Source organism: Salvia splendens, chromosome 12, assembly GCF_004379255.2.
Source record: "Salvia splendens isolate huo1 chromosome 12, SspV2, whole genome shotgun sequence".
Classification (NCBI taxonomy): Eukaryota; Viridiplantae; Streptophyta; class Magnoliopsida; order Lamiales; family Lamiaceae; genus Salvia; species Salvia splendens.
This window is the reverse complement of record NC_056043.1, coordinates 12,343,021-12,363,625: the sequence shown is the minus strand read 5'-3', so window position 1 is coordinate 12,363,625 and position 20,605 is coordinate 12,343,021. Positions and strand designations below refer to the sequence as shown.

At 37.1% G+C, this 20,605-nt stretch overlaps 1 protein-coding gene across 2 annotated transcripts; it reads right to left on the bottom strand.

Annotated features, from left to right (window-relative positions):
- Nucleotides 1-8,939: 8,939 nt before the first annotated feature.
- On the bottom strand, nt 8,940-20,395 carry LOC121757226 (phospholipid-transporting ATPase 3-like). Of its 2 annotated transcripts, none has more exons than XM_042152738.1 (27): nt 19,857-20,395; nt 18,606-18,671; nt 17,908-17,969; nt 17,145-17,226; nt 16,925-17,035; nt 16,125-16,202; nt 15,824-15,920; nt 14,778-14,884; nt 14,443-14,508; nt 14,057-14,178; nt 13,883-13,964; nt 13,714-13,791; nt 13,517-13,633; nt 13,260-13,406; nt 13,083-13,187; nt 12,525-12,667; nt 12,351-12,452; nt 12,195-12,258; nt 11,893-12,105; nt 11,595-11,760; nt 11,428-11,507; nt 11,087-11,326; nt 10,533-10,754; nt 10,285-10,452; nt 9,834-10,196; nt 9,641-9,747; nt 8,940-9,570 (listed from the first exon to the last, which is right to left on the bottom strand). In XM_042152738.1, the coding sequence occupies exons 1-27, from the start codon at nt 20,019-20,021 to the stop codon at nt 9,237-9,239; spliced, it is 3,687 nt and encodes a 1,228-aa protein (XP_042008672.1). In that variant the 5' UTR covers nt 20,022-20,395; the 3' UTR covers nt 8,940-9,236. The 2 variants fall into 2 exon arrangements, with proteins under 2 accessions (XP_042008672.1, XP_042008673.1); XM_042152739.1 differs by having other exon boundaries at nt 9,641-9,744.
- Nucleotides 20,396-20,605: the final 210 nt, after the last annotated feature.

Genomic DNA, 20,605 nt, shown 5'->3' with positions numbered 1-20,605 from the left:
TACATTTGAATGGAGATCTGTGTGTGTGGGGACAGAGACGAAATGAAACTCAAATGAACTCCAAATGAAAGGAAATTAGAAATTTCTGGCCTCTCGGGTTCTAAAACGATTGGGCTGCACATTCGGCATATAATAGAAGCTAGTGAGCTCGATATAATGGGCCGGGCTATTTATTTTAATATATTTGCCACCATAGTAATTCCAAGAAAAAAAAAGGGTTTATAATATATTCGGTGTATTAGATTTTTGGGTGAGTTTGGTTCGATTTGTCTTTTTGTTGTCAAATATGGGTTGTCTTGTTTTAATTCTGGAGAATTTGGCATGAACCGCCGAGCCGAGGTCCCATATCTTGGGGTTAACAGAAATTGAACACAAGAATTTGGACCCAAAACTGAGCATATCAGACAAACTGAACCTAGTATTAGGGCTGGCAAATCGTGCGGATTGGGTCGTTATCGGGTCAACCTGATATTGACTCAACTCAATAAGGTCTAACCTGAACCCGACATGTTAAGGAAACTGTAAATCCGAACACGAACCCGACCTGCAACCTTCAAATCCGAACACGACCCGCACCCGACACGAACCCGTTATCGACACGATATAATATGGGTTGACACGACACGATAACAACCCGAACCTGATATTACACGATTAAACCTTAATTTTTAACCTAATTTACACAATTAAAATTCATTTTATACCATTTAAACCTAATTTATAAGAAATTAAAACATTAAAGTAATATATATATTTTTAAATAATAATAAAAATAATAATATTATTTCTTAATGGGTTACCCGTATCCGACCCGAACCCAACCCGAAATTATCGGGTTCTTAATGGGTCAACCCGACAAGGACACGGATCCAATAAGACTTGACCCCAACCCAATAATTTCGTGCGGATTCATGTCGGATTATCGTGTCGTGTCGAAAATTGCCAGCCCTACCTAGTATGACTTGAGCATGTCGACCCAATTATGCGTGGGCACCCTTGGCTTGGACCCAGCGTGGCTTTGTCACTAAGTCCAGACCTTCAATACCTCTCGAGAATGACTAAATTCATTCATACAATAACTTAAAATATCGACCCAATTATGCGTCGTGTTTCTACTTCACACTAGAGCTTTCCCAATATGGGATTTTTTTAGGTTTGCTGCGTATTAATATTGCATTTTTCAAGTCGAAATAAATCGAGCTCATGTGGATGGCTTAAAATAAATATCACTGCATATCAAAATGTGTTTAATAATTTTAATTTCTTTTTGGTTCTTTTATAACTCTTAAATATTAATAATATAACCTATAAATGAAAATCTGTTTTTTTTCCGGACAAAAATACCATCAATACCTTGAATGGTAGTATTAGGGTTCAGGGTTATTTTATTTATTACTATACCTTCTAAAAAATAAGTTTAGATATTTCTACAAAATTAAAATCATTCATAATATTTAAAATAAAATATTGCAATCATTCTTTTTCAAAAACCCATTTTTACCCTTTAAATTACTCCTAATTCTTTCATAACAATATACGTAATGACATGGAGTAGTATAAATGAGAATTTATAATTTTGTACATTCTAGAAAATAAACTTAGATATTTCTATAAAATGAAATCATTCAATATAAATATTATAATATTTTTTCAAACACACATTACCCTTTAAATTATTTTAATTAATCACATGAGTATAAATGAAAAATTGTTAGTTTTATTTATTAAGTCCTATTATGCACTAGTAAATAAATTTAGATATTTCTACAAAATAAAAATCATTCTAAATATTTAAAGTAAAATATTATTATTGTTCGTAGGAAAAATCAGCGTGCTAACTGCTAAGTCTGTCGGATAACCAAGCAATTATTTTCTTCTGGCTCGATATAATATTAAGTATCAATGCGTACGCAAAATGCATTTTTAAACACATACGTAAAAGTGAAACGCGGTTTATGTACGCATTTTTAGCAATGCTGCAAACTAAAAATATTCTCATTTCCAAAACCTCTATTTTTTTTTTATCACAGGTGTTCCGAATCCACATTCGGCGGATGACTTGATATTTCTTGACAGTAACGGATGCCTTGAGCATGTAGTAAAGATCTTTACCAATGGTCTAAATAGAGTACATGCTTCAGGCCTTACAATGCCAAATCGTTGTCGAGAATGATCGGGGGTAAGCATGCACAATCCGAACCGGCCCGGCGGTTAATCGGCGGTTCCGAACCCCCGGTTCATGAACCGGCGGTTTAAACCGGCCAGCGGTTTCGCGGTTCAAGCGGGCCGGTTCAAGTTCGCGAAAATCATGAACCGGCGGTTCAACGGTCCCAACGGGCAGATTCCGGCTAGGGGCGTAGGGTTGCAGGCGAGGGTTGCAGAACAATCGGCGGTTTCTGACGAAAACCGCCAGTTTTTATCAAAAACCGCCGGTTTGAACCTCCGGTTTCCGACGGTTCCGATGCTTTTTCAGGTGGCAGAGCGTAGGGTGCAGTGTATAGGCCTGAAAACAGGTCAGAAACCGCCGGTTTTCGGCCAGAAACCGTGGACTGAACCGCCGGTTTTGGTCCGAACCGCAGGTTCAGGCGGTAAACTGGCCGAATTTGAAATTTGAATTTATTATTTTTTTTATTTCTTCCAATTTTACTCCTATAAATACCCCACTTCCCCTCTTATTTTTACTCACCCCATTCTTGTGTTAACAAGGATTTCATTCTCAATCTCCCTTTCTCTATTATCTCCTCATTCTCTCTAATTGCTCAAGTTGTTTACTAGTTACTACTTACTACTTTAGTTGTTGTTGTGTTCGTAATTTACCATTTATTCCATACTCCATACATATTCCATCCATACTACTTTCATATATCACTATGTCTTCTTCTTGTGGTGGACCGGGACGTGGTGATCGGGGCAAAGGAATTGCCCAAGATCAAAGTAGTCGTCCCTCAAAATCAAGGCGACCTAGTCGTTGAGAAGTTATGGAAGAGGTTTCCCGAGTGGCGGCTGAACGCCTGCAAATAAGTTCTAAAAAATAAAATTATTTTTACAATTCATAATTTCATAGGATTGAGTTTTTTAAATTTTTTTGTGTTCCTAATTAAACTTCAACTTATATTATATTTATAGATAGAAGAAGATCATAGGATGACCATGCTACTCGCTGAAATGCATCAAGGTGGGGGTGGGGGCGGTGGTTCCCAACAAAATGACGAGTACGACGTGTCTATATCGTAGGACTCGGACAACAATGATGATAGATCTCATTCTCGTATTCCGTCTAGCACGGGTAGAAATGAGGAGATGCCTCCTCACCCTCCACTCACTAACACTACAAAAGCTTTGAAATCTGATATTTTTGTTAAACACTACAAGAAGGTCATGGTGGTGATTCCAAGTCCTCATGATCCGCACTCTCAAGAAGAGACATCGGCGTTTCATGCGTATTGTAACTATTGTGATAAAGTCTACAAATTTGTGAGTGGTGGGGGATATGGCACCCTCCGTCATCATTTGGTGACAAAGCATCCGGTAGAATGTGGCACTACCTCTACCCAAACCCAACTAAACTTCCAACCCGGTGGCTCAGGTTCGTCAGGTATGCCTCTTTTTAAATATGATCAAAAAAAAAATTCTGACGTTATGACTAGATGGGCTGCAATGAAACATTTTCCTTTTAATGTTTATGATGACAAAAAATTTGAGGTTACTATGCAAAGTGGTTTAAACGTAGCTATAAAAAGAATAGGTCGAATGACCGTTCAACGATCTACCGTTAGACAATGTTTAGAGAAAAAAGGTTGAATTATCACGTTATTTAGTTAACTTGGGCCACAAAGTGAACATTTGCTCAGATGTATGGACTGATTGTTTTAACCGGCATTCATACATGGGCATTACGGTTCACTTTGTGAACAATAGTTGGACTTTGAACAAGCGTTTAATTGGTTTTAGAGAATTTGAGACACCACACACTGCACCTGAAATTGCTTCTTTAATTATTCAAGTTTTGAATGAGTTTCAATTATGCAATAAGATATTTTCTATTGGTTTTGATAATGCAACTACCAACACCGCAAGTATTAGTGATTTGATTGCGGCTTGTGCTCCGGTTATTGGAGGTAAGTATTTTCATCAAAGATGCATATGTCATATTTTCAATTTATGTGTACAAGATGCGCTTGAATTATGGCAAAAGCATGTTATAGTCCTATTAGAACTGCAGTTAGATTAATCCATCAAAAGCCAGCTATTAGCAAAGCTTGGAAGAAATATTGCCATCAAAAGAATGTAAGATATATGAATTTTACTATGGATGTGTCTCATAGATGAAATTCGACATATGATTGTCTGAATTCTACTTTGACGCATAAAGATTCTTTATGTGATTTTTATAGAACCTATCCCGTTCATGATTTATATCTTTCGCATAGTTGTTGGGAACATAGTGTGGCTTTATTTAAATTGTTTAAATATTTCAAAAATGTTACTGTTGAATTGTCGGGTGTTTATTATTGCACTGTTGTTCGTGTTTTAGAGCATTACATGTATATATCACTTGGTTTTAAAACTGCAATGAAAAATGCTTCCTCTTCACCTGAATTGATGTGTGTTTTATATTATATGATTGAAAAATGGCTTAAGTATTTCAGTGAGATTCCAACGGAGTTTTTTATTGCAAAGGTCTTGGATCCAAAATGGAAATTAGCCGGTACCTCCAAGATTTTAGATTTTTATTATAACAATTTGAGTTCTATTGATCTGGGTCCACTTCAAGCAATCTAATCGGATACCAGTGACGAATTTGGAGTAGACCTCTCCGAAACATTTCAAATAAACCTGCCGGACCGGTCAATTATCCAACAAACCTTCGAGTTTAATTTGCGTGCTCTCTACACCGAATATGAAACCAAGTATAACAATACCCACCAAGTCAGAATACCCCCCTCCTCCACAACATAACTACGACTTCGCATTTCAAGCCGATTATGATGACCCCGACGCGCAATCTCAATTAGCCGACCTATACAGCTACAACACCGGCGTAAGGTCCTCAGGTATGATAAGTGAATTAGATTTATATTTCGATTCACTCTTTTCCTTTGGTGATGAAGGTCCTACTCCTCCCGCCCAAATAGACGTCCTCGATTGGTGGGGAACCTACGAGAAAGATTTTCCCATACTTGCGTCAATGGCCAAGGAGATTTTTTCTGTTCCGGCTTCCACTGTCGCCGTCGAGTCCGCTTTTAGTGTTGGCTCGCATGTGTTGGATGAATCAAGAAGTAAGCTCTCCGCGAAAAATATGGAAGTCATGATGTTACTTGATGATTGGGCTAAAGCTGACGTTAGAGAACAATAAAATGAATGGGATGATCGTCAGGAGAGATCACAAGATGAATTCACCAGGGATGAATCGTATGCCAACCGTCAACCGCCGCCAGCCAAGCCAAATAGGTAAGTAAGGTAAGAGAACTATGTGGGCTTTGATTCCCTAATGCAAATGAGCATTGGGGATACGTAGGCACCTCAACTTAAATTTTAAATTTAAGTTGAGCGCAAGTCCTTTTTCCTTTATTTTTTTTCCATTGGTTCCTACTTTAAAAATATGCAAATATAATTAAATAATTGTATTTGTATATACTCTAGTCGATGAAGTAGATTTCTCTATAAGGCTAAATCCGGGAAACTTTTGACAATTCTACAATAATTGTTGATTGTTAGACTAAACTCAACATTTAAAGTTGAATTGCTAAAGGTGTCCTCAATTTAGTTATGTAGAAAGATCTCCTTCGCCGATTAAGAGTATATATACTTATAAGTTTTTTTTATAAGAACTTCTAAGTCTTTTTTGTAATTTGTAATTAGCTTCATTGTTGACTAGTAGTCTCGTTTGTATTTAAATTTTTGTTTAAGACTTCAAGACCTCAAGATTTTTGTGATTTGTAATTATTGTAACGTGTAATCTCAATAAAATTGCAACTTTCATCATGATATTTTGAATTTTATTTACGCACATTTCATACATAAACAAATAAAAAAATACAAAAAAAAAATTTGGACGAACCGCCTAACCGGAACCGGAACCGGCGGTTCAGGCAAAAAACCGGCGGTTTTGAACCGCCCCGCAAATCGACGGTTTTTTGAACCGGAACCGGAACCGGAACCGCCGGGACCCTTGGCGGGCCGGTTCCGGTTCATGGGAAACGTGAACCGTGAACCGGCGGTTCCTGAACCGTGTGCAAGCTAATCGGGGGAATGAAACCAATCCATACAAAAAACTGATAATTCCGAGGCATCTAGGCAAGAAGCATGCATTATGTTCCAGTTTTTTTTACTTCAAAGTTTCCAAAATGGGATATTTTTTTTCAGTTTGCATTGGTGGTAAAATGAGTTTTTAATACGAATATCGCGTACGCATGTATACTTAAAAACAAATTGAGCTTTAAAAAATATCGACTTAATTAGTTGAACAATTGATCATGTATTTGTGGAGAGCCTAAGGCCTTCTTGGTATGGGGAATGGAATGACATTCCTACCTCCATTCCATTCCTTTGTTTGGTAAATTGTTTTCTTAGGAATCATCATTTCATTTGGAATGGCCATTCCATTCCACATGAGAATAGTCATTCCATCCATTTATCTAAAAAATGGCCATTCCATTCTATTTTATATTCCTTTCTTCTTATTTTAAATTTTAACAAAATTATATATGTATTATTTTATAATATATTTAAATTTAATATCATCACAATTTTATAATAAAATTAAAATTTTAAAATTTTTAATAATTGAAAAATACACACGCACACACACTTCACACACTACCTACATTTCACACACTACACACATTTCACATATTTCACACACTACACGCACTTCACACACTACACACACTTCACACACTACACACACTAAACACATTTCACACACTACACACACTTCACGCACTTCACACACTACACACACTTCACACACTACACATACTTCACACACTACACATTTCATACACTACACACTACACACATTTCACATAGTTCACACACTACACACATTTCACACACTACACGCACTTCACACACTACACACATTTCACACACTATACACATTTCATACTGTTCACACACTACATACACTACACACATTTCACACACTACACGCACTTCACACACTACACACATTTCACACACTACACACACACTATACATACAAAAATACACACATTGCACACAAAATAAACACACTACATACTCTATACACATTGTACACACATTACACACACTTACAAATTTTACGCGAAATACACACACTAAACACACTTAACACAAACTAAAATTTCAAATTTAGTTCAGTGTGTTGGTTTGATTCAGTTTAAACTTTTGAAAAATTTCAGTGTTTCGGTTTGATTCAGTTTAAACTTTTGAAAAATTTCAGTTTTTCGATTCGGTTCGATTTGGAAATAGGATGTTTGAAATGTGTGAAATATGAGTAGTGTTTGCAGTGTGTGAATTGTGTGAAGTGTGTAGTGTATGAAATGTGTAGCGTGTGTAGTGTGTAAAATGTGTAGTGTGTTAAATGTGTGGCGTGTAAAATGTGTGAAATGTGTGTAGTGTGAACTGTGTGTAGTGTTTGTAATGTGTGTAGTGTGTGTAGTGTGTGTAGTGTGTGAAGTGTGTGTAGTGTTGGTAATGTGTGTAGTGTGTGTAATGTGTGTAGTGTGTGTAGTGTGTGAAGTGTGTGTAGTGTGTGAAATGTGTGTAGTGTGTGAACTGTGTGTAAGGTGTGAAGTGTGTGTAAGGTGTGAAGTGTGTGAAGTGTGTAAAATGTGTGTTTTGGATATAACTATTCATATTCCAATTCCAAGCCCTGAATTCCATGGTACCGAATACAACCTTAAATATTTTTTTTTGGTAGAATCAACATATTAATTATTCATATTTCATTTCATTCCATTTATATATTAATTTGTAGTTATCAAATATATGAATGAAATTAATCAAGGAATAACAATTCCATTCATTTTGCATTCATTGTGCTTACCAAGCACAAGAATGGAATGGAATCCCCATTCCATTTTCATCTCCATTCCATTCCCTCCTCATTGCATTCTTCCATCATACCAAGAAGCCCCTAAGAGTGTCAACAGTAGTTAGCCCGTGCCCAAGCCACAAATCCTTTTCCAGGGCCACAAAAAAACTTGTCCAGTCTTATAGTGGACAAGCCCAAGGACACAAATCACATTATTTTTAAAATTGATTGTATATTTTAATTCAATTAGAATAAAAGTTATCGAACTATAATAAGGAAAAAAAAGCATAATTTAATAAAAAAAGATTTAAAACAAATCTTTGTTATATTATAGATACGGGAAAATTATACAACGAAAATTTTAAAAAAACACTAAAAAAAACACCGCCACCTCCTACTCGGTAGCGTCATTAGAATCCACCGCTTCTTCACCATCACCATCGCCATCTCCACCTTGCATTTTGAGACAATAAAAATATAGAGAGTGAAAATTAGGGTGTAAATTGTGTGGGAATTGGAAATGTGTGAAATGGGGTATATATAGGAAATTTTTGAAAAAAAAAAAAAATGGTGGGCTGAGCCGCGGCTCTCGGCCCTCCACAATACAGCGCCGCGGGCTCCGCCGAGTCTCGCCACCAGAGCCGTGTCGTGCCCATGTCCTCCCCCGCGCCTCTCTACTGTGGAGACTCTAAATATTCATATTTGTAAAAATCTAGAGAACAGTTTGAGTTAGGTGCAGAATATTCCCAAAGTCTTGCATTCATTCTATAAACATGTACTAATAGCGTAAAAATAATTATAAATGGTAGTAACATTTGTAAGTAGTACATATAGTTAGATGACAAGAAACGGGCATTATGCAACTAATGGTATAGTAAGTGAAATGAAACACGAGTGCCAAATTAAACGAAAAAAATAAGCACAAAAGAAGAGATTTTATGATTCGATGAACATCAGAAAGATGAATGTATATTGTGGCGATTTCCAAAGGATCGCACCGCAAAGCTCGATGAGCCTTACAACAACTATATACTCAACTAAAATTTTAAAATATCTTAATAATTGGCCAACGCAGAGCTACAGCCACTATGAATATGAAACAAAAATGTATAGCAAGAGAATTTGCTATAGTTGTTGTGATATGATACATTCGAATTTAAAGAAACTGAGTGTGGGGAAGAAATATGCAAAAATGGGTGCAAATTGAGTATGATTAATTCCTCTGTGGTGTTCTAGGAGTTCTTGGGGTTCTCGGCGTCTTCGGCTTGCTCCTCATGCTAGCTCTCCGAGCCACATCCCACGCCTTTTGTGGAACGCACACTCCAGCTTGAGACGCAAAGAACGACTCATAACCGGGGGAGTCGAAGGCGAAACCTGTGTGCCTTGATTTCTGTCCTGGGAGTTGCATTACAGCGTAGCTGCGAGCCTCGTCTGGGGAGAGTTGGCTCTGTCCGACCTCGAGTAATCCAATCCTGCTTGTGTCGTCCTCGTGCCTGTGGATTTCTTGAATGATCTGGTAGTCATACGGGAAGAACCAGCGCTGCACCCTGAAATTGCATTGAACAAGGAGATGAAACACCATATACGTCGATGGGGGACAATGGTCCTAAGTCTTACCCCATGTAGACGAAGTCGCAGAAAAGTGCAGCGACTGGGACGAGAATGAGAGTGAGGTAGAAATAGAAGGTGCTCATCAGGACATATATGACAAAATAGATGTTCTGCTGCAGAATATGAGACCGAACGCATGCAGAGGGTTAGTGGTCTGATTGAACGAAGGGTGTTGGAACTAATGGTCAAGAAATTTTACCTGCTCCTTGTTAGGTAGGGGGACGCCTGAGTAGATGAAGACAAATATGAACCAAAACAATATGCTTCCTCCAACACTAATGTGATGCCATCTCGTGACTGTGTTGGACATCATGAGGAGACGCAGATTGACAGTCACGATAACGCAGGTGAAGGCCATTGTACTAACGTCCCACAGGCCAAATAACTTCCCGGATGAATTGATGGCTCGTTTACTTGAAGCAACGACAAAGTAGTAGAGAATCAGTGATTGATAAACTGCAAAGAAAGCCCATGTATACACAACCCTCCATTTGAAAAATGCATTCCTTACTCCTTCCTTGTACAGCTCAGGGTACTTCTTTGAAAGGACAGCACTCACGTCCTACATAAAATGCGTGCAAAAATCATGAATATTTTCCACATACAAAGTTGAAGAATAAGTTACAGGATAAAGCAAACATTGAAAAAACCTTGTCGAAAAGTCCAATAATGATCACAGGCAGTGCTGTGAAGATGACATTGTAGAGAGACTGTAACCAATCATCATAGAACCTTTGGCCAGAAAACCCAGTTTCGAAGGTGAACCAAAATTGAGTGAGCGTAAACGTTAAGTTCTTGTAGAAGAAGTAAGTAACGACCTACACAAAATTTCGATGCTGGTAATTGTCTGTATAGAAAAAATGTTATCTACTAGGTATAAAACTCTAGAAGAACAAACCTTGCATATTCTATGATATGACCATCGACCATGCACCAGAAGTAAATCCGTCAAAAAGCGGAACTGTGCAATGGAAAAATCACTGGCCATCACTGCTTGCATACCTTCCTGCCCACTTATTCCTACACCAACATGAGCAGCCTGAATCATGCTAACGTCATTAGCACCATCACCTATACTAAGAGTAATCCTGTTCGCCCCCTTTTTAACAAGGCTTGTAACCTGAAAGCAGAAAAAATGTTGAAGTCAGCTTCCAAGTTCGTATAACAGATGGATGAGGACAACCGATGATCATGAAGGCTGATTGCCCATGTTGTCTGATGTGAGGGTTATTATCAACAGATGATGATAATAGGAACTTTTAAGAGTTGTTGGCAAAATAACAAGAATAAACAAACGGTGACTAAAGAGGCATCCATGTGTGATGGCAAGCTATAAGCAATTAATGGCATACTTTGATTCAGTTACGCATATACCTCAACTATATGTCCAGCCCCTATTTATCAAAGTGATAAAAAATGTGGAACACGCAGATGCCACCTTAGGAACCTTACTTGTGCCTTCTGTAGTGGAGAAACTCTGCAGCAAACTACGGCAGTGCAATTCAAGCTAAAATTTAGGAGCATTCCACGTAAACTGGGGTCCAATGCGTACATCAAACACTTCCCATCAATTATAAGTGCCAATTTTGGTCCTGAATCCATATGAAGATATTTTTCTGCTTCATCATGACAACTTTTAAGCTCATTCTTCACCATCTCCTTCATATAGCGAGCTAGCTCTATTTGATCACCCTATCATCAATTAACAATAGGTTTAATACGTGGGATACAAAATGAAGGCTTATGCACCACATATAGATGGCAAAAGCATGAGTTGGAAGTATGGCTCTTGCCTTATCTTCAACTTCTCTGACAGCCTCAGTTTCTGAACTAATTACAAATTGCTTCATGCCATTATTTATTAACCTGCACGCTGTAGTAAAGATATAGTAGAATGCATCAGCTAACAATTACTAGGTATTAAACCAGGAAAAGAAAATGAAACCACCAACTTCACTACCATAGGCAATGTTTATTGCTGTTTCCATCTTGTCTCCTGTTAGAACCCAAATTTTAATTCCAGCTCGAGAGAGGGTCTCTATACACGCTGGTACTCCCTCCTGGAGCTTGTCTTCAATGGCAGTGCATCCAATCAAATTAAGATCTTTTTCTATTAGTTCTGCAACCTGAAAATTTTTATATGTTGGCTGTGAATACTGATGACCAGCTATTGAATCTAAGAATTATTTAAGTAGCATGCAATTAGTAACGCAAAATAAACTGCACCAGACATATATGAAAACACTGTCTACACATACTTCATCCAATTTCTTCTCTCTATCCCGCAGAGCAGATTTTGCATGAATATACTTCTCATTCCAACTTTCATATACATCAGGCTTCAAGTTTTTATAAGCCAAACAAAGAGTACGTAACCCAGAGGCTCCAAATTGCTCTAAGTGCTCCCTACTCATTCTTTTCAAATCAGGGTTACCATCCGCCAATCTTTCATAAATCACAGTATCTGCACCCTGTAAATCCATCATAAAGAAAGAAAGTCGTCAATTTATTGTTTTAACTTAATTCTTAACCAAAATATAAAAAAGGCTAAAAAAGTAACCTTGCAGTAGAGTACAAGTCTACCATCAGGATAGCGGCAAACAACAGACTGGCGCTTCCTTGTACTAAACTATGCCAAAAGAGTTCGTTATTTAAAAACTGTAATGATTGTGTGCTAAAAAAGAAATTCAGAAGCAGATTATAAAAGTCAGATTACCTGTTAAACTCAAGAGCATTTAAAATTTCATAAGGAACATCCTGAACCTTTCCCATCTTGTCAGCATGTGATTCCCGGATGAAAATCATAGTGGGGGTACGTCTGCAGGTAAGCCATGACCCGTTCAAGCGATAATGTAGTCAAATATGTAAAACAGCCACAATACTCACATACCTAAAGAAAAAAAAGCCAAAATTCTTTGCGGCTACGACCAAAGCAGCCTCATCAGGTGATGCAGCTTGATATCGAATCCTTTCAGGGGATTCATCACCTTCTGGAAGCACTGTATGGCATATTGCTAGGCACCTGAAGAATTCCTATACATAAATAAAAATAAAAACTTTTTTAGACAATGAATACGCATCAAGTAGAGGACTCAGCAGTGGAAGTAAATGAGTAAATGCATTGTTGTTTCATCCTGAAAAGTTCCTACCAGTAACCCTCTTAAAGAAGCATAAATAAGTCAACATAATAACAGAATTTTTCATTAGTGTAACCATAATACTCAAAGATTGAGGATAAAAGAGATCACAAAAATAGATTTATCATTTCACACTTACGAACTTTGATCATGAGAGAAATGAAAATGCTGGATATTTCATTATATGCAAGTGGGCAAGGACAGGAAGAAAGTAAATTCCAAGAACAGAGGCCACAAAAGAGCTTGAGTAAATTTTTATTAGATTAGATTTAGTTAGATGTCAACATCTTTCCTAAATTAAATCAACCTACTTTGCAAGAATCAGGATTAGGTTCATTCCTCCAAGCTCCTCCGATAAGTCGTGCATCATCAAAGTTGAAACCCTTTTCATGTGTTGCACTTGACTGCTTCTGAGCCTGAAATCAAAGGCATAAAATCAAGACATATGACACCTTATGTTTTGAAACTTTACTGGCAACTAAACCTACATCAAATTTAACACCAGTCCTTTGAGCCATTCCAGTCTCTATTTCACTGACACCTGTACCATATACCTCTCCCCCAATTGAACATTTGAAAAACTCCATCAAGTTACGAGTCAAGGTCCCAGTTTTATCAGAGAAGATGTACTCAACCTATCAACCAAACAGATTAAAATGAAGTGAAACATTTGTGCTCAATCCCTTTAATGCTGGTGGAAAGAAACAAGATATCCCTTGAAAGATCAGCAAGGCAAAATATCCACCTGCCCAAGTTCCTCATTTAAGTTAGATGTCCGTGCCAATGCAGGGGTATTGCTCTCCGCATCGTACATGCGCAAGTCATTGTTGATGAATTGGGTTGATTGGATAAATTTAATCATCTGAATTAAACAAGAAAATCAGTTCATATTTTAACAACAGTAGCCTCAAGAAACAGAAACACAAATAACCGAGAAATTACCTCCACCGAAACATAGAGAGAGATAGGAATGATTGGCGAATACAGAGTTATATGGGTAAAAAATGTCAAGATAGCAACCTATGGAAAACAAAAGAAAAAAACTAGAAAAATGAGATGGAAAACACACAAGGTGAGAACAGACAAGCAAATAAAGGCAATAAGTACATACCACAAATCTGCTATCAGGATCGAACTGTGCCATTGATCTGTCAAATCTCAGATAGTAATACTTGCGGTTTATGAATATACCACTGAAAACATCAAGAAAGTGTGGCATTACTTCTTTTAAAAAATGTGAACAATCTAGGCAGCAACCTTTTAAACTGAATTATGATAGGCAAACCTGCCAATTGATCCCAAAAGAGACATGCAGAAAAGAACAGAAAACAGTGCAAGTATCAGCTTGTCAAGTTTCTTTTCTAAGGTGCTTCTTTTGGAAGGGATTTTCATGGAGTTCATCATAACCTGAAATTAGACAATAGCAATCACTCATATACATATTATATAGAGTAAAAGATGACTACATAAAGTCTTCAAAGATATAGATAGAGTAAAGTGGTCTCCAAAGTCTGAGACTGTCAAAAATCATTTGACAATCTCCCAACAGCATAGAAACACCGGAGCATTACTCAAAGAAAGCATTTTCCACCTCTGGGGAAGTCAACAAAAATATCAACTAGTAAATGGTAAAAATAAGACAAAAAAATATAAGTAGATGAATGAAGATACCTTCGTCTCATGCCCAGTAAAAACGACAGCACCTACAATGTACTCAGTGTTTCTTAGACTACACCCCTAGAAACAAGTAAAACACTCATTAAGAAATAATCAATTTGAATCATCAGTTGATATAATAGCAGAATCATACACCATGGATCAGAAATTTCATAACAAGATTCTTAGGGGCACAGTTTATGCAGATGATGGCAATGGAAAACTAAAAATTGAGAAAAAAGTAACAGTCTCATCCAGTAAGAAAGGTTAGTCCAATCTAGCAACTACAAATGAAAAAAAAAATGGAATCTGATATACTGAAGGAAGAGCGTCAGAGAACGAGTTCATACACGTAAAAGAAGTTGGTTCGGACTGAGAGGCAAGATCTGTTTATTAATGATCAAGTTTCCGGTGAAGGTATATAGAGAATTATTTGGTTGCTCACATTGGACCTCACCTGCATTTAAAAAATTTATGTACATCAAACATATAGGCTTGTTAGTTTTTATTTCCACAATAAATCCTGCCAACTGTCTAATACACTAAACACTCAAAAGACGTTTCTAGTTATTTTCACTCAAAACACCCAAAATAAAACCCTGTTTTCAATCTCATATCATCACTTGCTGAGGGAGCCACCACTTAATTATTCTTCACCACATGAACTAAAAATGTAAGGTCAAAATTAACCAGGCATATAAACAATACAATCAAGCGAACATACTTTTGTTTTCATACCTACAACTAATACTATTAAGGTCAAAATTATTCATCCAAACATATCTTTAATTCACATACAAATATGAATATACACTTCTACAAAAACCATGATACTCCGATAAACTGGGAGTATAGGAAGTCGAAGTTGGAAAGGAGAATGAAATCAAACTACCGTAAATGTCTCACAAGTGGGTGTATCAAGTAAGATATCATGTATTTGATCAATGGAACAATCTGAATTTTATGTGGATCATCGTAACTCCACCAGGATGATAAAATACTACAAATATATTTCTTCAGCAATTAATTCAACCAATAACCTGGCTTATGACTCAAAGTTCACAATCTAAAAATTTGATCCTCGCAATATAAAAACTTTTAAGTGGTACAAATATAACCTCAAGTAGCAAGATCACCATCTACTTTGTAGTGGACCCAATAAATACAGACAGATAATCAAACTTAGTGTTGTTACATGTTACTGCTAGGGGCCATATTTTTTTGGTTATTTTAGTGACTTCAGTTCAATTGGGAGAGACTCTAGAACATGGTCATGGAAATGGTTCAAGTGACTTCTATTCAGGAAATACTATACTCAAAACTCGTGGGGGGGGGGGGGGGCGTAAATCTATAACTCAGATAATGAATGAGCCAAGCAACAAAGAGTCAACAAAACCTTTGAATTCAGAAACTTTGTTTGGTGATACAAAGTCCCAAGTCCTTTCCGGTGCCTTCCGTATCTTCAAGTTAGTTTCTCCATCAAGATTTGCAGTCTGCAAAACAACCACAATACAAAAATGAACTGAAAAATAGAACGAGAGAAAAAACACATACAGACCAGATTCATAAAATGCACATAAACACAGGGAAGAAGAAATACAGAAAATGACAGATGGACCAGATCTACAAGTATATATTATTTTTTACCACTTCTAAAGATAAAAAAAGGCGATTGCCTTAAAGCAAAGAATGCTAACCTCAACATAGCATACGCCATCAGGGTTTGTGCTGGCCAAGAATATTAAATCGGCAGGAAAGAATCCATCCTGGTTCACCTGTGATTGGGCAAACAATCATTTAACTGGCAAAACAATCAAAAGAGTTACTATATACTATGAATTAAAATAAAAAATACTTCATAAATTAGTCTTAGAAAAATGAACATCTATAGATTTTTCTGCCATTTCCCCAGAGAGTGCCCGATACACAAAAAGTATCATCTACCGACTATTACCAGAAAAAGGGAGGCTGATTAGAGGTCCAAAGTGCTACTCAGCTGTCAAAAAAGCACTTGCTTTCAAGTGCACAAACATATAATTATTCCCAGGGACTAAATGCATCTATAGCTTCTTTGAGACTCCCTCCGTCCCATTCAAGGTGGCCACTTTCCTTTTTTGTTTGTCTCAATCAAAATGGTCGGTTTCTAATTTTGGAAATGACTCTCCCTCTCTCTCTCCCCTCTCTCTTCATTAAAATATTGAACTACCTTTTTCACTCTACTTTACTCCATCAACTCCTAAAGTCCCGTGCCACTCAAGAATGTGGCCATCTTGAGTGGGATGGAGATAGTATATTATTGAACATTCAAATCTCTCCACGGGTAACATGTTATCTGTTTCAAAACCACAGATAAACTTAATAATCAAGTTAGCAAAACTAGGTAGGTTTTGTACATGCAGACATCATAAGTTTAAGGTCTAGCCTTAACAGATAGAGAAAGCTATTTGACAATTGACTGACAATTGACAGGGAAAAAACAAAAGAACAGCAGACTTACTCTGATAATATCTCCAACTTGCAGCTGCTTCCAAGGGGTAGGTACCCAACTCCAGTCATGCAACACTTCTACGGTGGAATTATTGATTGACAAGTCATTTTGGAAACGTTTCTTCATGTAGGAACCAAAAGAATAACAAGGAAAAAACAACGTGAGAAGTGATTGGACTTGGATTCTTCTCTGGCAGATGACTGAAGAGAGAAAATGATTGGGTACTCACCCAATCCTCCCATGCTTCCTTTATGAGGGACACAAGAAGTACCAGTGTCAGTGGAATCACATTTGTAATTGGACTTACAGGACTGCAAGGAAACAAAACATCATAAGATGCAGATGCATTCAACATTAAGTGCAAAAGCTCTTCAGGGAGCAAAATTAAATAGTTAGTTAACTCCCAAAACTCTCTCCAAATATATCACTGGGTAATTTCAACAAACAAGAATAGTAATGTACACAGCCAAATTAAAGAATGTCAAGTGGATTCAGCTAGTTAAATGAAAGGTGTCTTGAATGGGGTATGGCGCATATCAAATATGGAAAAATGCTCAAACTGTTTTCCCACTGGAATAAATAAAAGAAAAAAGTAGGGAAAATAAGTGCCAGCAAGAAAAACCCAGTTTGCAAGCGTCGACAACTCAGGCTCATAAATAGGCTTCTTAATGATATTTAGTTTCAAGCATGTGATTACGAAACGACATTATGCAATGGGGATTCTGTAACTTACTATATGCTAGAGAGTGTAACTTTGGCCTGCACTGAAGGAATCGATAAAAATATTAGTTTGCAATGCAATTCTTACTTAATAAGTGTTTCCTTGGATACATGTTCAGTCAACTAGGATGACGATTTTTGAGTCTACAGTCACACTTAATTCAAAAAATCCACTCAGTCAGTAGGATAAGGATTTCTAAGTCTACAATTAAAATGCAAAGTTACTTGATTTTGAAAGTCAATGGAGGCACAACTGTATGGCAGGAGCATACCTCACAGGAGTGCATGACAAGATTGAGATCATGAGAAAATAGAGGTTAGCAACCCTTCTGAACTGTCAACGCAAATTAAACAAGAAGGAATCAGGTCAACCACAAAAGCTGGAGCTTTGAATCTTATTCAAAACACCCTATCAAGTTGAACTAAATACTCACACACGACTTTGCATTCAGTTTCATGATTGGAACTTGTTTTTTGTCATGCAATAGTGGAAATTTCCCCCAAGGATGTAAACTGTTAATATTTTCTTCCTCGAAAAGAAAATGAATTTTTTTTTCTTGATATCAAGCTATAGGATGTAATATAATTTCAAACAAATTTCATAGAGCAAGCAAGTAAGCTCTTCCATCTGCGTTTATACAAAAAACCGATTTGATAATCCAAAACTGTCTCCATGGAGCTAAGTACCTCTTGTTGCAAACAATATTTGGAGTACCACCACAGGTCAAAGAAATTCCCTATCAATCTAAATTTTTTTCCCAATACTCATCCCTTATTGCTGATAAATTCCATGCAATCATGCATATTCGAACATGTATTAATTAGATCTTCATAATTTGGTGAGTCAAAGATATACAAATTGTCATATTCTAATGGAGGTTTCCAAAGACATTGGGTTCAACAATAATATTTTTAGTTTAATACAGAGTATAAGATTATCTAATCTTGAAAATAGAGCAATGAAACTTACCTGCTCGAATAGCCCCTTGGGTAAGAACGTAAATATATCATACTTTGTTGTTGATACAGAATTAGCCTGAAAATCAACAGAATTAATCAGATTACCAGTAAGAGATGTAATTCACACTGCTCGAGCCTTAATAATATTCAGATTCTCAATATTGTCAAGGTTTATCTCTATACTGCAACTGAAAAAATTCCTACCTAATTGAAAATGCAATTAAGACAATCTTTCAGTTATTTTCTACAATAACCATCCATCCTTCTCCTGAATATTCTGTGACTCAGTCAAATTTTTCTGCTAGTAATTTCCACAAGATATAACACAGTCCAATTGGAGGTAGAAGGTGTTAAAAATATAAACGAATAACACTCAGGAATGCTCAGGAGGCCAACATAGTGAGACATTTAGTATACTTTGCGCTAGGCACTGGAATGACTGGATAAAAATTATATACAGCCCATCGTGTCATAACAGTTTTCAACTTTCAAACCCAAAAGGAGAGATAAACAGTAAAATATAATGAGAGCACATCCATCCTGCTTACCCACATGCTTTTTCTACCTCACTTCTTTTATATACTCAATCATTGCAAATCAACATAGCCATTAATTATTTTACAGAAGGAAGTTCCCTGGCATCTAGTAAATAACTGAGCTAAAAGTAGAAAACCTAATAAGTGTACCATTCAAGCCAAATGGTCCAAAAGAGAAGCCATTACCACCTATTCAATAACTACCAAAGAACAACCCGCAATACCTTGAAGCCATGCGATCATCTGAACTTTAGTAGTATTTAGCACACACCGTGTATGTGTCACGTTTACTGATCAGCTATAGTCAAAGAAAGAATTATCTCTGCTACCACACGGACGATCTTTTGCATGTAGAGTTGATTGAGAACGAAAGAACCAGAACTTAATTGCTCCAAACTAGAGCAAATCTCTAGGTACCAAAATGTTCAGATAACTCAAATAAGGTAGCTCCTCCCCTTCCCCAAAAACAAGTTCATCACTCCCATCATCCATGACCAAAATTTTCAAACAGTCAGTTATGCACTTAGATAGTTTGTACTACTACTTAAAAACAATGGACCATTCCTTATTTTCCTAAATTCAGAGCTATATACCTCAAAGATCACATATCCAGCCCGCTCACAAACACCTTGAAATTGACAATGTCGTGAACCAAGGATTGCATTTTTATTTTTTCCAAACCAAACACACAAAAGCGATAAGAAAAAATCAATAAAAAATGAAACCTTAAATTTGGTGTGCAAATTCGCGTCGCGATCATTGCAGAAGATGGTCCTGTGACCCAGCGCCTGCGGCTTAACTTTCCCCAGACGGACAGTTTGAGACGAGGCAATGCGGTCCTCAGAGGACGCGGCGTCACCTCCGCCTCTAGAACCTCTCCACCCTGCCATTGTTTTCCCACGATCGCAGAAAGCCCTATGATATTGGCGGAATGTGCAGAGAGACTGTGTCTAATCCCTATCAAATGGAGAAAAGGAGGGGGCGATGGGGAGCTGAGAGTTGAATGAAAATGTGAAATAGTAAAATATAATAAAAAAGACAGTAGAAATTGGGGGAACTGATGGTGTGATTGCAATCACGATGGAGAGGGGAAGAGTTCAATTTGTGTCAATCGCGCGTGGAAATTGGGTGATTGACCCCCACGTGTTGCTCAGCGTGGAGGAGAGATGTCGAATATCCGGCTGCTTTGGATGCATCCACGGCGTGGAGCAACGGCGGCGTTCTCGCGCAGTTGTGGTTGAGACGGTTGCGATTTCAAAAATAGGAGGGGATTTTGAATCAGTCACATTATTTCGCTCCCATTTAATTTTTTTATTTTGTTTTCTAATTTCTTTTTTTCGGAAATACATAGAAAACAATATTTTATGCATAGTACTTACTATATTTTAGTAATGTGATTATAATAGATTATTATATGGATGAATTTTATTATTCTGTAATCTTTCTTGTTCATTTATATCAACCAAGTCTACAA

What these genes read in the sequence shown, in the direction of transcription:
- LOC121757226 (XM_042152738.1), bottom strand. Translation starts at nt 20,021, where the DNA reads ATGGCAGGGTGGAGAGGTTCTAGAGGCGGAGGTGACGCCGCGTCCTCT. An exon ending in CATATCATAGAATATGCAAG is followed by an intron (nt 10,453 to 10,532) that starts GTTTGTTCTTCT and finishes AATTTTGTGTAG; the next exon opens with GTCGTTACTTACTTCTTCTA. An exon ending in TGCGACTTCGTCTACATGGG is followed by an intron (nt 9,571 to 9,640) that starts GTAAGACTTAGG and finishes ATGCAATTTCAG; the next exon opens with GGTGCAGCGCTGGTTCTTCC.